Here is a 19379-nt window from a genome sequence, read left to right as displayed (position 1 = left end):
AATTCCAGCAAGCCGATGTCAGGGACTGTTGGACAATTATGCAAAACACCTACCAGAAGTTATTTCTGATAAAAGGGGGCAATACTAGCTTCTGATGCCAAGGGTGTACTTACCTTACCTTACCACAAAAGAATATCACATCTATTTCTGTTGAATAAATGATTGAGAAAGATAATTATCCTTATGGTATTGTTCAAGTCTATCAACTTTATTAATAGGCACTGTTTCAAAGATGATCAAATGTTTGCTTATCCAAATATGTCAAAAAAGCCAACAGTTTCCAAGGGGTGTACTTATTTTTTCACATGAATGTATAATGTACAATATGTCTAGCTATTGTATGAATATTTTCCATTTACTTACTCTCTATGTCTCCATCTATCTCTCTAAAATATTGTATTCTACATGTGCTCTATATACATATTGTACCACAGCCTAATCATTGACTAATAAAAATAGCATGGACAGTTTTCTCCCTCTTTTTTAACCACAGGAAACAGATTGACACATACAGGAAAATAAGCTCAGTTCTATTTTCTGCCTGAAATGACTAATGTGTTCGTCATTGCCTTCACAACGACAAAACTATTTTCATGATTAAGCAGCAGATATTACATGAGGAAGTACAAAAGATAACACAACGAGGAAGCTTCTCCTCCCAAACATAATCCTCCTGTAATGAGCAGAATGCGTTTATAATGGAAGGAATAAGCAATGGTCTTTTTCTCCTCACTATATGTTTCACAGCAAGTGTTTTCCCACGTCAGTGCAGTAGCTTTAATCTGGATCTGACTAATTACACAGAGTTTTCTGGGCCAAACGGGAGTTACTTTGGGTTTTCTGTGGATTTTTTTCGGACAAGGAGCCAAGAGTAAGTAGAAATATTATAATTAGTGTTTCTGTAATTGTGTAGTCAACATTAATTTAAAAAATAGCCATACATTATCAGGTCTAAATGTAAGATTGAAATAAGACAACTGCTTGAACACTGTCCATGATGTAGTTCTGCATTTAATGCAATCCTATGTGCTAGTAAGTGATATACCTAGTAAGTACATGGACAAAATGTATAGTCTTGCTTGTGTTGCTATTGTGACATGCACGCTTATTTGATCAATGATTTACAGTTGAGGTCATGCGTTTACATACGACTTGCAGAATCTGCAAAATGTTAATAATAACAACAACAACAACAATATTAAGAAGAAGAAGAAGAAGAAGAAGAAGAAATATAGCTGCAAGCAGCGATACTGGGGTCAAGCCAATTAGTGGCACCATGAGCAGCAAAAGAAGCTTTATGACATGTTTTTGTTTAGAGTCCGATGAACAATGTATGAGGAGTTTGAAAAAGTAACCTTCAATCATTAAAAAAAACATACATTTAAAAAATAACTAAAAATAGCTACTTCTTAGAATTTTTATCCAGCATGTGGCACTGTTTTGAAACTGCTCAGGTAGCATCTGGGCATGATAGTTATCATGCAGGAAAGCATTCAAGAGCTATAAGCCAAATAACTCCAGACCAGTAGGGGGCAGAGTGCGGAGCCCAGCATTTAACCTCAGGAGATAATGATGATGACATGTACCAAGTTTCGTCACAATCCCTCAAAGAGTTGCGCGATACAAACTCAAGTTCAATTTTGTGAGTGAAATGCCATTTGACAAGTCGTAAAATACAGCATTTTATGACTAAATTAAAAATGGCCAACATCCAAAATGGCTGACATAGGAATTTTTCATATCGTATGCCCTACTGAATCCAATGAGACCAATATGCTTTTTTCATATCTCGTGACCACTAGGTGATGCTGTTCCAAAATGCAGCTAACCTCAGGGCCTAATGCTGGTGACACATACCAAGTTTTGTCATAATCCTTCAAAACGTTACAGAGATATACCCTCACGTTCCATTTTGGCTTGCTTGCCATTGAATACGTTAAAGCGCCATTTGAAAACAGTATGATTTATCAAAATTCTGTGAATAACTTTTTGTCTTGACTGTCTCTAGATGATGCCGGCCGTGCAAAGAGGAAAACCTGCCTAGGACAAGTTCGAAAAAGTTGGTTTTTCAGAAAATTCAAAATGGCGGAAAAATTTTCAAGACAGAAAATGACGTCATAGGGTGTAATAGAATCGTCTTGAGCCAAGGAATCAGAGGAAAAAAATTGTTTCTAGAACTCACGGTTCAAAAGTTATTAACATAAACGTGATTGCAACTTTGGACAGTTGGTGGTGCTAGAGAGATAGAGAGTTAGAGATGCCAAGATGAATTAACAGATCAGCATGTCTCTAACTGTGTGCCAAATTCCATAACTTTTCGTAACACAAGCGGTTCTATGGGCTGCCATAGACTCAAGAGCGGAAGAACAAGAAAACTAACGAAAACAATAGGCGTCTACGTGCCTTCGGGGCTTGACCCCTAACAAGAGGGCTTTTGTAATATTTGTGTATGAGTCCCTCAGTTGTCTTAAGTGTGAAAAGATGTATCTCAAAATCATACATCCACTTTTGGAAATGGGTCAAATATGCAAATAATGTACAGGATCTGGAGGATTTTTCTGAAGAACAGTGGGCAGTTGAACTGCTCAGGACAAACAAGGGTCTCATGAACATTATCACAAAACATAAAAACAGTCATTGCTCATCCAGGCAACGACACACAGTATTAAGAATCAAGAGTATGTAAAGTTTTGAATGGGTTCATTTGTGTAAATTCAGTTATTATTACGGAAGTACAAAATAAAAAAAAACAAAATGCAATTTTTATGGTTATTTATTTATTTATTTATTTTATTATTAACATTTTGCGTATTCTGAAAGGCGTATGTAAACTTGTAACCTCAACTGTATTTTACAAATATTGTGCAAGAAATTTTTGTGAAATTGTAAAATTCATTTCTACATGCGGTTATACACACTCTAAAAAAAAAAAGTGTGCTAAGCTTTATTATTCCTTGTCACCTTTTGTACCTTTTAGTAAGAATCTTTTAGCTAAAACTGTGCCTATATTGTAGTGCATCTATCTGAAGTTACAAAGGATAAGATAAACACCCCAGCAACAAGGAAGGGTACAGTTTACTACCCTTCTTTTTGATTGTGCAGGAGTTTCAGTAAAACATATTGTGCTTTGTTGTAGAGTAAGCATTATAGTGGGTGCACCAAGAGACAATGTCGGGCCTTCCCGTGGTGGTTCTGTCTTCTTCTGTCCCTGGAATTCAACTGAACAAGCATGTCAAAAATTGAACTTCGACGAAACAGGTCAACTTTGGCTTTATATAACATTAAGTAACATATCACTTAAATATAATTGTATTTTAAAATGTTGATGGTTATTGATTTAAAATTTTAAAACTTTGTAAATCTTTCATAGGTTTCTTAAGTGTTGCTGTGTGAATGAAATTATTTCATTGTTTCTAGGGTTTTGTGCTAATATTTTTTCCTTTATAAATCCATCTTATATGCCTGTAAAGCTGTTTAGAGACAGTGGGCTTCATTTAGCAAGTTGGATACAAACAGATTTATTCGTAATATATACAGTATCTCACAAAAGTGAGTACACCCATCATATTTTTGTAAATATTTGATTATATCTTTTCATGTGACAACACTGAAGAAATGACACTTTGCTACAATGTAAAGTAGTGAGTGTACAGCTTGTGTAATAGTGTAAATTTGCTGTCCCCTAAAAATAACTCAACACATAGCCATTAATGTCTAAACCGCTGGCAACAAAAGTGAGTACACCCCTAAGTGAAAATGTCCAAATTGGGCCCAATTAGCCATTTTCCCTCCCCGGTGTCATGTGACTTGTTAGTGTTACAAAGTCTCAGGTGTGAATGGGGAGCAGGTGTGTTAAATTTGGTGTCATCACTCTCACACTCCCTCATACTGGTCACTGGAAGTTCAACATGGCACCTCATGGCAAAGAACTCTCTGAAGATCGGAAAAAAAGAATTATTGCTCTACATAAAGATGGCCTAGGCTATAAGAAGATTGCCAAGACCCTGACACTGAGCTGCAGCATGGTGGCCAAGACCATACAGCGGTTTAACAGGACAGGCCCCACTCAGAACAGACCTCGCCATGGTCGACCAAAGAAGTTGAGTGCATGTGCTCAGCTTCATATCCAGAGGTTGTCTTTGGGAAAAAGACGTATGAGTGCTGCCAGCATTGCTGCAGAGGTTGAAGGGGTGGGGGGTCAGCCTGTCAGTGCTCAGACCATACGCCGCACACTGTATCAAATTGGTCTGCATGGCTGTCGTCCCAGAAGGAAGCCTCTTCTAAAGATGATGCACAAGAAAGCCCGCAAACAGTTTACTGAAGACAAGCAGACTAAGGACATGGATTACTGGAACCATGTCCTGTGGTCTGATGAGACCAAGATAAACTTATTTGGTTCAGATGGTGTCAAGCGTGTGTGGTGGCAACCAGGTGAGGAGTACAAAGACAAGTGTGTCTTGCCTACAGTCAAGCATGGTGGCGGGAGTGTCATGGTCTGGGGCTGCATGAGTGCTGACAGCACTGGGAGGCTACAGTTCATTGAGGGAGCCATGAATGCCAACTGTGACATACTGAAGGCGAGCATGATCCCCTCCCTTTGGAGACTGGGCCGCAGGGCAGTATTCCAGCATGATAACGACCCCAAACACACTAAAGAAGCTGAGGGTGAAGGTGATGGACTGGCCAAGCATGTCTCCAGACCTAAACCCTATTGAGCATCTGTGGGGCATCCTCAAACGGAAGGTGGAGGAGCACAAGGTCTCTAACATCCACCAACTCTGTGATGTTGTCATGGAGGAGTGGAGGAGGACTCCAGTGGCAACCTGTGAAGCTCTGGTGAGCTCCATGCCCAAGAGGGTTAAGGCAGTGCTGGAAAATAATGGTGGCCAAAATATTAACACTTTGGGCCCAATTTGGACTTTTCACTTAGGGGTGTACTCACTTTTGTTGCCAGCAGTTTAGACATTAATGGCTGTGTGTTGAGTTATTTTGAGAGGACAGCAAATTTATACTGTTACACAAGCTGTACACTCATTACTTTACATTGTAGCAAAGTGTCATTTCTTCAGTGTTGTCACATGAAAAGATATAATCAAATATTTACAAACATGTGAGGGGTGTACTCACTCTTGTGAGATACTGTAAATCATAATGAGTTACTGCACTTTTATGTACATAATAAACTGTCAAGTTTAAATAGCTTTTTTTTTTTTTTTTTGTTACACAAAGAAAGGTAATGAAACTTGCTAAACCCAGTCATGTCATATTTTGATTCTGTGCAGTATTCCTTTGAGTAAGAACTAAGTGATTGCTAAATGACCTATCTGGCATCTGGTCTCAGGTTGCAATGTATTTTATACTCCCTAGTGTGCTGCAATTCACTTCCTGCAGACACATGCCCTTTTTCTTTTTTCAACATGTCCTGTGTATTCTTCACTTCCTTGGTGTTCATGATGATTTTTTTTTTCTTTTCACATCACTTAATTCACATCTAATTTACCTCACAATTTGGCTCCAGATTTAGGCCTTTTAGGTGCTAACACTCACTAATTGATACTCAAAAAAATTTTTTATTGCCATAGACTTGTGTCAAAATAACTTTCACTTCTTCCACTGAGTCTAAAAGTCTATTTATGCCTTTCGCTTGTCATTGCATTTTTTTAGGTGTCACCAAATGTGACTTGGCTGGTACTTCATGGGTAATGACCATATGCATGCAAATCCACTTTGAATTGCAACTTTTGTAAATCTAGTGGAAATTTTTAGCTACAGTTGATTCATACAAACATTTACACATAATCTTACTAAATTGATAAATGAGGCTCAATCTGTGTTATGAAAAGCACTGTAAGCACTAAATCATTTTTTAAATTCTTTTCTATGTTAATTTTGACGGAATATTTAAATGTACCATGTTTCCTGGACATGTTTTATTTCCTCTGGCAGATGTCAGATGTTGTTTTATGTGTTTATGGCTTGCCTATGCACAGCTGATGAATCCTGCTTGTATTGTGCATACAGGCATTTTAAATTTATATTAATGATCCATTAAGCCCCTAGTTTGAGTTATATGTAATTCAGAATTTTTGATAAACAATGCACACTGTACAATGCATACGGTCTATTTTAATTTTAAGCTACTGGTGTTTTGCATTTTATATTGATTTTCATAGGAGATGTAAACTTCACATTTATACAAAGACTCCTTGTGTCCCATAAATCAAACCAATGGTTGGGAGCGACAGTGCGTACCTACGACAGCTTTGTCCTGGTGAGCAGAACAATTCTGTAGCATTTAATTTTTGTCTTTTAATGTTCATTTCCCCCCTAAATATGACCCATATTTTAGAGAATGTAAATGTACTCAAAAGCATTGTCATGCTGAAACAGGTTTGTAGTTCCAGTGAACAGAAACTTTAATGTTACAGCATACAAAGACATCCTATACAATTTTGTGCTTCCAACTTTGTGGCAACATTTTAGAGAAGACCCACATATGGGTCTCAGGTGTCCAGAAATGTTTAGCCATATAGTATGTATCATTAATCTGTGGCGTTTTTGTTGTTGTTTTCCAAACAGGCCTGTGCTCCATTATTCCACTGGAATGTGTTTGAGTACAAAGATGAGGCCATGAACACGCCAGTGGGAAACTGTCAGCTTCTAAATGTGCTAACTGGAGAGTTAGCAAACTATGCCCCCTGTAGGGGAAATGAGGTGGAGAATACTTATGCGCAAAGAAAACATTGTAAGTACATGTTTAAATCAGACCAATATTATTGGGTTACCACCTTGTGTCATTTGTTTTCATGGGACCAAATGAAACTCATGTCACAAACTATACAACATACTTCATTCCATATTTCCAAGAACAACCAATTGTTCTTTCTTCTTTTTCAGACCGAGACAGACGCTACTGTGAAGCAGGATTTAGCTCAGACATCTCTGAGGTACTGTACCAATCCCACTGAAGAATACACTGGTTTTCTAGAAGAAGATTTCGAGTGAATAATTTCATGAATTTACTGTATGAAGACTTGATGTCCTTGATATCGTTAGCTCAATTTTACAGTTCTAGTACAATTCTAGTGTGATGGATTTATAAAAGTAAATGACAGGACTACTTGTGTAAAATTCATGATTCAATACAGCTTTCCTCTTTTCTTTAATGCTTTAGGATGGTAGAGTGGTCCTTGGCGCTCCTGGAGGCTTCTTCTTCCAAGGTAAAAATTTTAAATACATTTCAGAGGCAGATGTCTCAGATAACGTGAGAAACTAATTTGTGCAAAAAAGCATCTGCATCTGGTTCTACCAGTAGAACATAAGCTCCCTTGTAGCCTAGTTTGAATGTAAAAATGCCACTATATTTGACTTTACAGACTACTAAAATTAACACCAAGTTAGTTTTAACCTAGCATATCTTATAACTTAAAATGTACACTACCAGTCCAAATTAAATTAATTTCCATTTGCGAGGAGTATTAGAATTTTAGAGTATTTATGGGCTGTGATCACCGAACATGGCCACCTTGCTGAAATATGAGATGGATAATTTGAGCCAGTATAGCACAATCTATTTAGATTTTGTTAATATGGCTAACTTGAGAGACAGACCCGTGAAAGACCACATCTAAAAGCTTCCCTGCTGTTTGATAGCGGATGTAGTTTTTCCTGTTTATATAGAATTATTGAGTTAATGATTGCCCAGTGATTGTGATACTAGATTTAATCAGTGATTGCTATACACACGTGTAGTTACTACGTGCCTTAAGTGTATGTGGTGCATCAGTATAACAGGGTGTAACTAGGGTTTCTCCATACAAGTCTCCATGCATAGGAGACTATGTTTGCCAGCATTATGTCGGTTGTGCCTTTGTCAGTGGATGTTGTGGATGTCCACTTCTCGGTTGGTCCGCAACACCTCCAGTCTTTTTGAATTTGTTAAGTTTGGCAACAGTGTTGTGTGTGATGTGCTTGCCATGTTTCCTGTTAAAGTCCATCACAACCTTACAACAGCTTCCCTGATCCAGCCAAGAAGCCATGAGGGAATGCCAAAGGCATTCTTAAAGGCTATCTGAAGAAAAGAAAAAAAAAAAATATATATATATACAGTATCTCACAAAAGTTAGTACACCCCTCACATTTTTGTAAATATTTGATTATATCTTTTAATGTGACAACACTGAAGAAATGGCACTTTGCTACAATGTAAAGTAGTGAGTGTACAGCTTGAGTAACAGTGTACATTTGCTGTCCCCTCTAAATAACTAAACACACCATTAATATCTAAACCGCTGGCAACAAAAGTGAGTACACCCCTAAGTGAAAATGTCCAAATTGGGTCCAATTTGTATGAAAAATTTTGGAAGACATTTTGCTAAAAATTGTTAATTTTCCCTGTGTGGAGACTTTTGGGACACCCTGTACTTTCAGCATATGGTGTAGGATCGACTTTACATCGTGACTTACATTATAACCTACATTGAACTGGTGCAGCTGGCTGCTGGACTGTAAATGCTATCTAAATATAATTGTAATCAGACATAAATGTGTGATGTTAAACCCAGAAGAATGAACATCAGAAGAATAAAAATTGTTTTAACTTTTCAACACTGTATAACAGTTCTCAGACTGATCTGGCCATGTTCTCTGAACTAAGACATGATCCAAAATAAAATTTAAAACTCACTTTAATCCCCATATTTATACACTTGAGCATAGTATGCTAAAAGTGCCAGATTGTGTTTCAGGTCAGATCATTACTGCATCCCTCCAAAACATCATGTACAGTGGCAGGACCTTTACTCCAGTTCACAGTGTGCCACAAGAGAAAACATCACTTGAGACATCAGACAATTATGACATTTATCTGGGTAAGACATCGAACAAAAAATGTGTTATTGTTTAGTTTTATTTACAAAATGACAACAGTGTAATATTCCATTAATGACCCATTAGTACTACTTTGCTGCATTTACTGAAACTAAAGTTTCAATAAATTGCATTGTTTTAGTAGCAAGTTGTTTCTATATTTATTTCCCAGGCTTCTCTGTGGCAATAGGTCATTTCAATGCTGACAACATCTCAGGTATGGACTAGTATTAAGAAATGTGCTTTAGGAGCCATTACCTTCTTCACAGTAAGCTGTCCATTGGCAGTTATAAATGTGCCTGTGACATCCAAGAAGCTGTTTGGTGATTTTGCTTTTGCTTCTAGACTATGTCGCCAGCCTCCCACTTGACCTAAACTCAGCTGGTTCTGTAAGCATACTCCCTTTAATTCAGATTTCAAATTTTTCCCAATAATTATTATAAACGTAATGCCTAATTGTGTGCATTGCTACAATGGTTATGTCCTGACTTTCTTTTTTTGAAGGTCAAAATCTTTGATGGAGCTTCTCAAATGTACCCCAGAATCATGACATCTTTAAAGGGCTCTCAAGTGAGCAACCCCTGTGTATTGCGTTTGTTGTCAGTTATATACACAGTATCTCACAAAAGTGAGTACACCCCTCACATTTTTGTAAATATTTGATTATAACTTTTCATGTGACAACACTGAAGAAATGACACTTTGCTACAATGTAAAGTAGTGAGTGTACAGCTTGTGTAACAGTGTAAATTTGCTGTCCCCTCAAAATAACTGCATATGTAGAGCATATGTAGAGCAACAATTCTTTTTTTCAGATCCTCAGAGAGTTCTTTGCCATGCGGTGCCATGTTGAACTTCCATTGACCAGTATGAGGGAGTGTGAGAGCGATGACACCAAATTTAACACACCTGCTCCCCATTCACACCTGAGACCTTGTAACACTAACAAGTCACATGACAGCTGGGAGGGAAAATGGCTAATTGGGCCCAATTTGGACATTTTCACTTAGGGGTGTACTCACTTTTGTTGCCAGCGGTTTAGACATTAATGGCTGTGTGTTGAGTTATTTTTAGGGGACAGCAAATTTACACTGTTACACAAGCTGTACACTCACTACTTTACATTGTAGCAAAGTGTCATTTCTTCAGTGTTGTCACATTAAAAGATATAATCAAATATTTACAAAAATGTGAGGGGTGTACTCACTTTTGTGAGACACTATATATATATATATATATATATATATATATATATATATATATATTATATATATATATATATTTTATATATATATATATTACACACACACACACACACAATTTAGTAATGCCAATCAGCCTACAACGCATGGAGAGTAAACTGGAGCACCTGGAGGAAACCCCCGAAGCACAGGGAGAACATCCATATATATATATATATATATATATATATATATATATACGTATATATTATCTTCACACCTCCGGGGTTGGGGGCTCAAATCCTGCCTCTGCACTGTGTGCGGCATGAAGTTTGCATGTTCTCCCCATTCCTCAAGGTTTCCTCTGGGTTCTCTACCCATACCACATGCCATACAAAAATTTCTTTGTTCGTTTGTGAAAGTTAAATTCCAAGAATATGTGCTTGTCCTCCACAGGTAGCTTCCTATTTTGGCCATTGTATTGCTGTGACTGACATAAATGGTGATAGGTAAATGACATGTCAGCAATAACTCATAAATAAACATTTTAATTAATTAAGGAATAATATATTATTTAACATATTATAAATTTTGCATGCAATACTTGAACAGCAAGATATTGATGTTGTATTCGTTATTTGATCAATTAATCATTAATGTAATAAGTAAGTATGCTGTATGTAAGTAATGGATTATGTTTAAAGGAACAAAACTCTGTTATATCATCATATTTACGTACGTAATTGATTTGAAGATATCTTTTGTCACTGGATGGTAATATTCACTCAGTACTTGTGCAATCTTGTGCTGGTTCAGGAGGGATGATATCCTAGTTGGCGCGCCTCTCTTCATGGAGCACTTGTCCACACATAAGCTGCGCGAGGTGGGCCAGGTGTACGTTTACCTGCAGAAGGAAGGTTACCGCTTCTCCCCAAAGCCTGAGCAGACCTTATCAGGCACTCACCCTTACGGACGCTTTGGCATCACTATCGCTCCTTTGGGAGATATCAACCATGATGGCTACAATGGTAAGGAGCTACTGCTAGCTGTACGGCACTAAAAATGTGCATAGTAGAGAGCAGCAGCTTGTGACCATAGATTTTCGTAGGACAGGGAGATCTGAATAAGGACAGCAAACAAAATTAAGTCAAGAGGCTATTACACTAGATACACTTGACTGCTATAAGATAGTGCATTTTTAGAGTAAAAGGAAGTTGAGAGTAAACAACCTACATACATACATCAGACAGTCTAGCAGCTTGTTTTGAGTGGTTTTAGGCATACCTTTATTCAACTGTGTTCAGTACAGCAGGTGTTTTTTCCAGCTTTCAACAAAATTTCCAGCCCAACCACATCTCAAATAACATATCAGAGAAGACCTGAAACTAGCATTAAAATTTGCACTTTGGAAAAGTAAGACACATTTTTCATCTGTTTCGTATCCTTTGTGGTAATCAAGGTCACCATCATGCACATGCATTTCCGATACATCCCCATTAACCACTCCATAATTACCCTTTCCCTCTCCCAATCTTTGAAATATATCTTACAATAGTGCATACTGTCTGCACTTACATTTTGCCTTTGTTTGTGGAAATTTATTAGAATGAATTCATATTATTAGCAATAAAACAAGATGTTGGTGGTTATTGAGTATTTTCAGACTACCCCAATTTGATGTGAAAAATAAGGCCTTGGCAGCCGCTCCTCCTTCTCCACTGACAATATTTATTGAGCAAGCATGAGACAGTGTTTTTCTTGACCCACCGGGCCTCCACTAGCACTTCGTGCAGTTCCAATTTTGACCACTATGTGCAATAATAATTCTAATTGTGCAGTCAGTACACTGTTGCTCTATTGTGCAACATCTATAAAGGCCAGCAAATCATTGATCACCAAAATTTATATTTGAAAAATGCAACAAAAAAAAAATGTTGTGGGTCACTCAAAAGAGATAATTAGTATTTCAACACAATTTTAAATATTTGAGAATGAAGACTTGAAACACTTGTTGAAGAGCTGATATATATGTCATGGTTCTGATCCACATGCCCCTATAGAAAAGGCACCACTTAACAGAAAGTTAATATTCATCAATTACCATTGCAATGCTCACAGGAATAATAAGAGGATAAACATTTGTTCCCTTTCAAAGGGAAGTCAACAATGCGTGAGTTTCACCCTGTGGGAAGCACCCTTGCGCATGGCCAGTATCTGAATACAATAGCAGTGTTGAAAAGGCAAAAAGAAGTGGTCCTGAGGGACTGTGGAGGAAGGTATCAGGGGATGAGAGATTGTTAGGGCAGATAGCTCCCAGGTTTCTCTGGTCATCGAGCTGTCATAGGGCAACGAAAATCTGATGCTTTCCCTCCAACACTCCAAGTATGGAAAGTTAAAGTTAATGTCAATAAAGACCATCTGGCAGCATGGAAACAACTGCAAAATGTGTCTCCATTTGTTCTGTCCTCCATAGAAAAGGTTCCAGGTCTAGTTCATTGCTTGGCTGAACTCAGGTTGAACCTCAGGGAAAGTTGCTTCTCCAATCGAGAGCAACTTTTCTAGGGGTTATATGGGATTCAAATACGATGAGGGTGTGTCTATCCCCAACACACGTGGGGCAATTCTATCAACATTGAGCAAGGTAAAGTTAGGTCTGGGCATCCCATCCAATCTCTATGGAAACTGTTGGGGCTTATGGCAGCAGCAGCCAACATCATACCTTTGGGCTAATTGCATATGAGACCGTTCAGTGGTGGCTGAAGGTCGGGGGTTTCATCTAAGAACGAAACCCCTGAGAGTAATCAGTGTCACACAGCAATGCCTACCTGCTCTGAGAAGTTGGAGGTTGCTAGTCTCAGGTCAGACTCTAGGGGCATCTCTTATTTTGAGATGGTAATGTCAGACACCTCCCTCATGGACTCTGGAGCAACCCTCATATAGTGGGGCATATAAATTACCTAGAGGTGTGGGCCGTACTCCTAGCACTGAAATTCTTCTCCTCAGTTGAGATGTCACCATGTGCTAGACAATACAGCACTAGTTTCATATATCAACCACTAGGGAGGAATATGGTCATCCCCCCTGTTCAGGCAGGCTCAACTAACTCTTCTCTGGCAGGGGGGATGTTTTGTCAGTGAGCGCAATGTACTTTCCAGGCAACTGGAATGTGGGGGCAGACATCCTGTTGAGGAAGCCTCTGTGGGGCAACATTCTCTAACTTTGAGGTTTATGCATGGAGTCAGACAGCTGAGTCCCATCTGCAGACCACGCATACCTTCCTGGGACCTTCTGTGGTCCGAGGAGGTTTGTCAAGCGCCCCATTTGAGCCCTTAGAATCAGCTTCAGAGAAGCTCTGACCCTAAATGTGGCTCTTTTGGCTGGCCCTGACATCTCTGTTGCCACTCCTGCCTTGACTTTGCCCCTGGATTAGCCAAGGGCTTCCTGAATCTTAGGCCAGATAATTCCTAAGTGCCTACATCTGTTTCCCAGATGGTAGTGTTGCAGGCTTTCTCCCTTCCTCCATTCCATACACCAGAATGGGGAAGATGGCATACAGCCAGTGGCGTAAGTTAGAGCAGTTGCTGGTCAGCTTGGCAGTGACAGTAGAGGTGATGCTGCATCAAAGCACCGCATATCTATTTGGATGGTGGAAGCAATCTCTGTTGCTTATGAGATGTGCAATCTCGTTACGCCTCTGGCCAGACGGGCTCATTCCACTAGGGAGTCGCCTCCTCAAAGGCTTTATCTAAGGGGTACCCTTACAGAATGTGTGTACTGTCTCGGGGTGGTCTACGCTGCACACATTCATTCGGTATTACAGTTTGGCCTTATTGGCCAGCTTGTATATGGCTCACGGAGATAGTATGGTTGGCTCCTTCTACAATTAGGGTCTATGTAGCCGCCATTTAGGCCAGCCATGCCCCTATTGATGGAGCCTCTGTGACAGGCCATACCAGTATGACATCATACTCAGAATGATGGAGTGGTTATACTGATTCGCACAGTGTGAAGCTCACACAACATTGAGTTCCATTTGAAAGTGGACGTCTGGGTAACAGAAGTAACCCTGTTCCCTTAGAAGGGAACAAGATGTTGCATAGCTTTGTCATAGTGGGGTATGCCTGTAAATTGTGTCTGTGCAAATAAATTTACACAGACTTCAGATACCGGACACGCGCAAGTTCCGTTTCCCACAGCGTGAAGCTCATGCAACGTCTCGTTCCCTTCTCAGGGACCAGGGTTACATGAATAACCCAGACGATTTTTAGGTTAAAAACCTTGCTCTGCACAAATACAACTTTGAATGGCCTTCACAATTCATTTGGTATTCCAGCAGCTAATTTTTTCCTCTTCAGACACATTATTGTGGGTATTGGACAAGCAGGGTTAAAAGTCATTTTTTTAAGGTGTCTTAAGTAAGTGGTTTTCAAAGTGGGGGTCGCCAGGGGACGCCGGGGGGGGCTCAACAATTTGGTGTGCCCATCCTGCCCACTAGTATGTTTTCTCTTTCTCACTCTCAGGCAACCACACACACACACAATCAATTCCTAATGTAATGTAATGTAAAGATGTAAGATGTAATTATTAATAATAAAAAAAAGGGGGGGATATATTCAGAAGTCTGTATTTTTAATGTGTTTTAAAGACATCTTGCAAAAGGGGGGCCTCAGTCAACTGTTAATGCCATTTGGGGGGGCCTTGCCCTGGAAAAGTTTGGGAACCTCTGTCTTAAGTGAAAGCTCAACCTCAAAAACACTGAATAACTGAAATTATCTGATTGCAGATGTGGCCGTGGGGGCACCAGGCACTGGTGAAGGGGGTATGGTGTTCATCTATATGGGACAGAGTGATGGTTTGAAACCACAGTATGTGCAAGTCATCAAGAGCCCTTTCCAGTCTCTTGCATCAGCATTCGGTTTTAGCATAAGAGGAGGAACAGACATCGACAACAATGGATATCCAGGTTTCTATTCTGAGAGTCTTATCGTTCACCATAAATTTGTCAAAATAATAAGTTGATTTTGGGTTCCTCAAAATGAAATGGTAACTCAACATCCATTTCCTTCATTGGCTTGACTTCACATGTTGGTGTATTTTCAGCAAATTATGCTCCTGTAAGGAAACTTTTGTCTTAATCTAGTCCAGATTAGAGTCCAGTGTACCTCCTTATATTTTCCAACGCTATTCAACCATCAAGCTTGAGCATCACGACTAGAATCAGTCACTGTGCTTTACTGCAGTTCAGTCCTCTACTTAAGGTCAAATGCTTCAGAAGTCACACAAGTTCAAAATCACACCTTAATGCAGCTTCCATGAAAAGCTTGTTTCCATCTGTCTTGTGGGAGATGGATGATAGTTTGAGCAACTGGTGGAAAAGAGGCAAGCATTAGAAAAGACCATGACCCTTAGCCATGACTCTTGGGTTGGCAATGGACATGACAATGCTTTCTCACAGACAGCATCTTTGTCTCTGGAGTGCTATACCTGAGAGATGGCGAAGAGTCGTCCATTAGACATACTTGTTTACTTATAAAAACAAACTAGGCTGAAGTTGTTTTGTTAAGATTTAACTGTTTTGTCTAGCTTTTCACTTTGGCTTTCTTTGCCCTGCAGATGTTATTGTTGGTGCATGGGGAGCAGATAAAGTGGCTGTATACAGGTAAGGGGGAAAAAATTAAATAAAAAAGCCAAAAAGGTTAGGACTATTTTTATGCACAGGCAAAGCATTAATTATCTGTATTAGTAATTATGCCATTACATTCTGTACATAGTGTCCCCATATCCATGGGGGTTTCCCTCATGTTCTTCAGTTTTCTCCTACCTCCCAAAAACATGCAGGTAGGTGGATTGGCTGTGATAAATTGCCCCTAGGTGTGTGTGTGTGTGCGTGTGTGTGTGTGTGTGCTGTCCTGACATGGTCTGATATCCAGAGTGAATTCTCCCTCCTTGCTCGCAGTGTTCCTGGGATAGACTCTATATTCACCACAACCCTGACAAGGATAAAGTGGTTACTGAAGAAATTAATAAATAGTTACGTCATGGAAAGGTCCTCATAAGGAAAGTAAAACAAACGTGTGTGTGTCTTTACCAGGTCAAAAGCTGTAGTGATGACCAAAGCCCAGCTTTCCTTTCTACCTGATTTCCTACAGCCTGATGAAAAATTATGTCAGCTGCATGGCAATCCCATCTCCTGGTAAGGATTTAGTACATATTGAAATGGACATTTAGCCTGTCTGCATCTGAAGGGTTTTTTTTTTTTTTTTTTTTAACAGATTGTGTTGATATTGATGTAGAATGCTCCAAACATTTGCATATTGAAAGTATTCTTTGCCAGCCATTTTGCAAGTCCATGCCAGGAACCCATGTGCTGTCCTGTTCTAGTTCCCAGTCCATGTACCTAGCATATTCAGCATTTAGCTTTGCAGTTCTGTGTATCAAGAGTGGGAATAGAACAAAAAAAGTGGACTGTCTGCTTATGCATGAGGGTTTAAACAGTCCCTCCAGGATTTAGTGATTTTGCGATCACAGAACTTAACGCAAAATCAAAGAACCTCCGCAATATTCACAGGAGCTTACCAGTTTTCTGAATCACAGCAGATTTTCTGAAGATTTGGGCCAAGACACGTCATGTGACATCATCAGAACGTGTATTCAGCCAAAGCCCCCTTTGATTCATGTGCGTCGATCATGAGTACAGCTAAAAGATCTCATTTACTAACAAACATCACTGTGAAAAAAAGACACTTTGAAAAAAGCCGCAGCAAAATCAAGCATTTTCTTCCGCAACAGTAAAAAAAATAAAAATCCTGTATGGACTGATTAATTGCTAACCACTCTGTACTGTACATATATATTAGACAAGAGAGACAAAATGTATAACTCGGGTATTGTTAGGCTCATTTACATAATCAAAGTTGGAGAATATAATGATATGATAAGCCTTCCCAATCTGCCCACTGCAATTTTGTCTCATTTTCTTCTTTCAGCTTTACTATCAGGCTGTGCATTAGTGTGTCTGGGTACAAAATACCAGAGGAGATTGGTAAGAATGTTTTGTTGTATTGTCCCGCTCCTGTAACTCTAGCTTCCTGCAGAATTAAATATAATACAAAGCTGAAAGCAGATATGGCTAGTTAGGGATGAAATAAAACTCTTGATGACTGTAGGAGGAGTTCTGGTTACAGCACTAATAGAGTATCATATTATATTTAGTAATTTTTATTTACTGTAAGAAATTCACTGATCTTAATATTAGTACTGTTATAGCAGTATTAGCTTTAATGATACTGCTACCTGTCAACTGTCATAATACTTAAATATTCAGTAACAGCTTGCTTTTCCATAATTCTACCTAGCCAAGCATCTAGCTAGTTTAATTATACTAAAAACCTTGCAGCAGATTTCACTACTGTATTCAGGTCTTATTCAATTTCATCGTAAATTGCCTCCCTCCAGTGTTGAACGCGGAGCTCCAGCTGGATAAACTGAAGCCAAATGTGGCGAGACGGACCTTCCTGCTGGAGTCTCAACAGCCATACAGCCGTTTTCAGCTCACCGTTAGGAGAGATAAAGGAACATTTTGTAAGAACCTCACCGCATACTTACTGGTAGGTTTCTACCAACATATCCAATTGAATTCATGTGAAGTTTTTTCCAATCTAGTGATTACATCTTGCTCATTGTGTTCAAATATTTTTGTGTCAGAAACTGTTTACAGATTACAAAGTTCAAGATTATAAAACATGTGACCCACTAAGTGTACCGAAGATATTAATTCGATTTTTTTTTTGTATAGTGCAATAGACTTTGCTACAAAGCAGCTTCACAGAAATCCAGACATACATTTAGATTTTTAATGAACAATCCAGAGTCAACAGTGGTAAGGAAAAACTCCCTGAGACGATTTGAGGGAGAAACCTCGAAAGGAACCAGGCTCTTGTAGCTGACACTGGATAGTGGGCTTATACATTTTTAGCATATACTGTACAATTGTAGAAGAGTAAAGGCAAACAGTATTATATGTGTTGAAAGGATGTTCTAATGTTAAGTGAGCATATTGTGAATAGAGGTCCTAGGATGAGTATATGACAGTATTTATGATTACAATAGCAGTTCTTAAAAGGTCAATTCTGCAGTATCCAGGTGCTACTTGGCACTAAATTAATATTGACCAACAGTGGGGTCCAAAAGTGTGAGACCACATAGAAAATCTTTCCTTTTTTCATTTAAAATTGGAAATATCCAGAAGATTTTAGAATTTTTAAATATCTAAAACAAACAAAGTAAATGTTCAATTAACTTGAATATTTAATATTTTGTGATATTGACCATGTTAACTGCTTTGTACAAAAGGTCAGATTTTCCTCATGCCTAACATGTGTTTAGACAACACTCTTATGGATTTGATCAAAACTTTATGATCAAGTTTTAACTTGCAGTCCATTACAACTCGAGTGTACGTTGTCATTAAAACAAAAAGGGGACATACCAAATACTAAGAAAATCATGCAAATATTTCAATCAAGTTGTTGTCAGTAATATAATTTGTAATAAAAATTAATGTATTAAACTAGAAAAAATGCAAGCATTTTCACTAGTGCTCTTAAAGTGTTTACCTATAGATTTATTATTTTACCTAGACATTAAATATTCCTTGTTCTGGAAGAGTTCATCATATCTATATATACTGTATATTAGCAGGACATGTCAGTTTAGACAACAGAAATGTTTTGACAGCATTGCACTGCAAACTAAACCTCATTTCCTGTGTCTGTTGCGCTACCATACTGATAGCGCTGAGTACTTATAACACAGGATGTGGGGGTACAGTGATATCTGTGTTGCTAAAAACAATGTAGTCATTGACTTGTTTCTACAAGCTAAAGCCAGGAGTGTACATACTGTCGCCTATGGTCCAAAAAGTCAGGAATCCAAAAGTCAAACATGATAGCCAGTCTTTAATACAACAGCAACAAAAAAAAATCTCCAAAATTCTTCCTCTTCCTCCAAGACACGTAAAGCCAGCTTCTGCTGCTCATGCTGCATCACAAGGCAGCATAACACACTCGGAGGAAAGTGCTATCTACCCTGTTCCACCTACATGCTCTCACAGATGCCAATAATTGGCTAGTGCTTATGTGATTGACAGGGGAGACAGAGTAATTCCATCACTATCACCCAGAGAGCATGGACAAAATTTTCTTCCCTTGAGTCCCAGCCATGGACGTGGCATCATCTGGATTCAAACTCTTGATGATAGGATAACTGCTTTTCTGTTCATTCTGTTCACTCAAGAGCTATTCCTGTTCATTCTTAACCCAGAGAGGTTTT

At 38.7% G+C, this 19379-nt stretch overlaps 1 protein-coding gene across 1 annotated transcript in view; it reads left to right on the top strand.

Annotated features, from left to right (window-relative positions):
• Positions 1–579: 579 nt before the first annotated feature.
• The window catches only part of itga2b (integrin, alpha 2b), a 30393-nt gene continuing 11593 nt past the window's right edge, over positions 580–19379 (top strand). Inside the window, exons 1-17 of the mRNA XM_053614600.1 lie at positions 580–871; positions 3137–3258; positions 6174–6271; positions 6580–6745; positions 6898–6947; positions 7175–7220; positions 8748–8870; positions 9041–9085; positions 9214–9257; positions 9373–9438; positions 10506–10558; positions 10866–11077; positions 14833–15012; positions 15663–15708; positions 16141–16242; positions 17036–17091; positions 17505–17656. Of these exons, the coding sequence (XP_053470575.1) occupies positions 699–871; positions 3137–3258; positions 6174–6271; positions 6580–6745; positions 6898–6947; positions 7175–7220; positions 8748–8870; positions 9041–9085; positions 9214–9257; positions 9373–9438; positions 10506–10558; positions 10866–11077; positions 14833–15012; positions 15663–15708; positions 16141–16242; positions 17036–17091; positions 17505–17656 (1734 nt within the window). The 5' untranslated portion in view covers positions 580–698. The remainder of the gene's footprint in view (positions 872–3136; positions 3259–6173; positions 6272–6579; positions 6746–6897; positions 6948–7174; positions 7221–8747; positions 8871–9040; positions 9086–9213; positions 9258–9372; positions 9439–10505; positions 10559–10865; positions 11078–14832; positions 15013–15662; positions 15709–16140; positions 16243–17035; positions 17092–17504; positions 17657–19379) is intronic.

This window comes from Ictalurus furcatus, chromosome 2 (assembly GCF_023375685.1).
Source record: "Ictalurus furcatus strain D&B chromosome 2, Billie_1.0, whole genome shotgun sequence".
NCBI classification, from domain to species: domain Eukaryota; kingdom Metazoa; phylum Chordata; class Actinopteri; order Siluriformes; family Ictaluridae; genus Ictalurus; species Ictalurus furcatus.
Note: the sequence above shows the minus strand (reverse complement) of the source record. Positions and strands in the feature narration are given on the sequence as shown.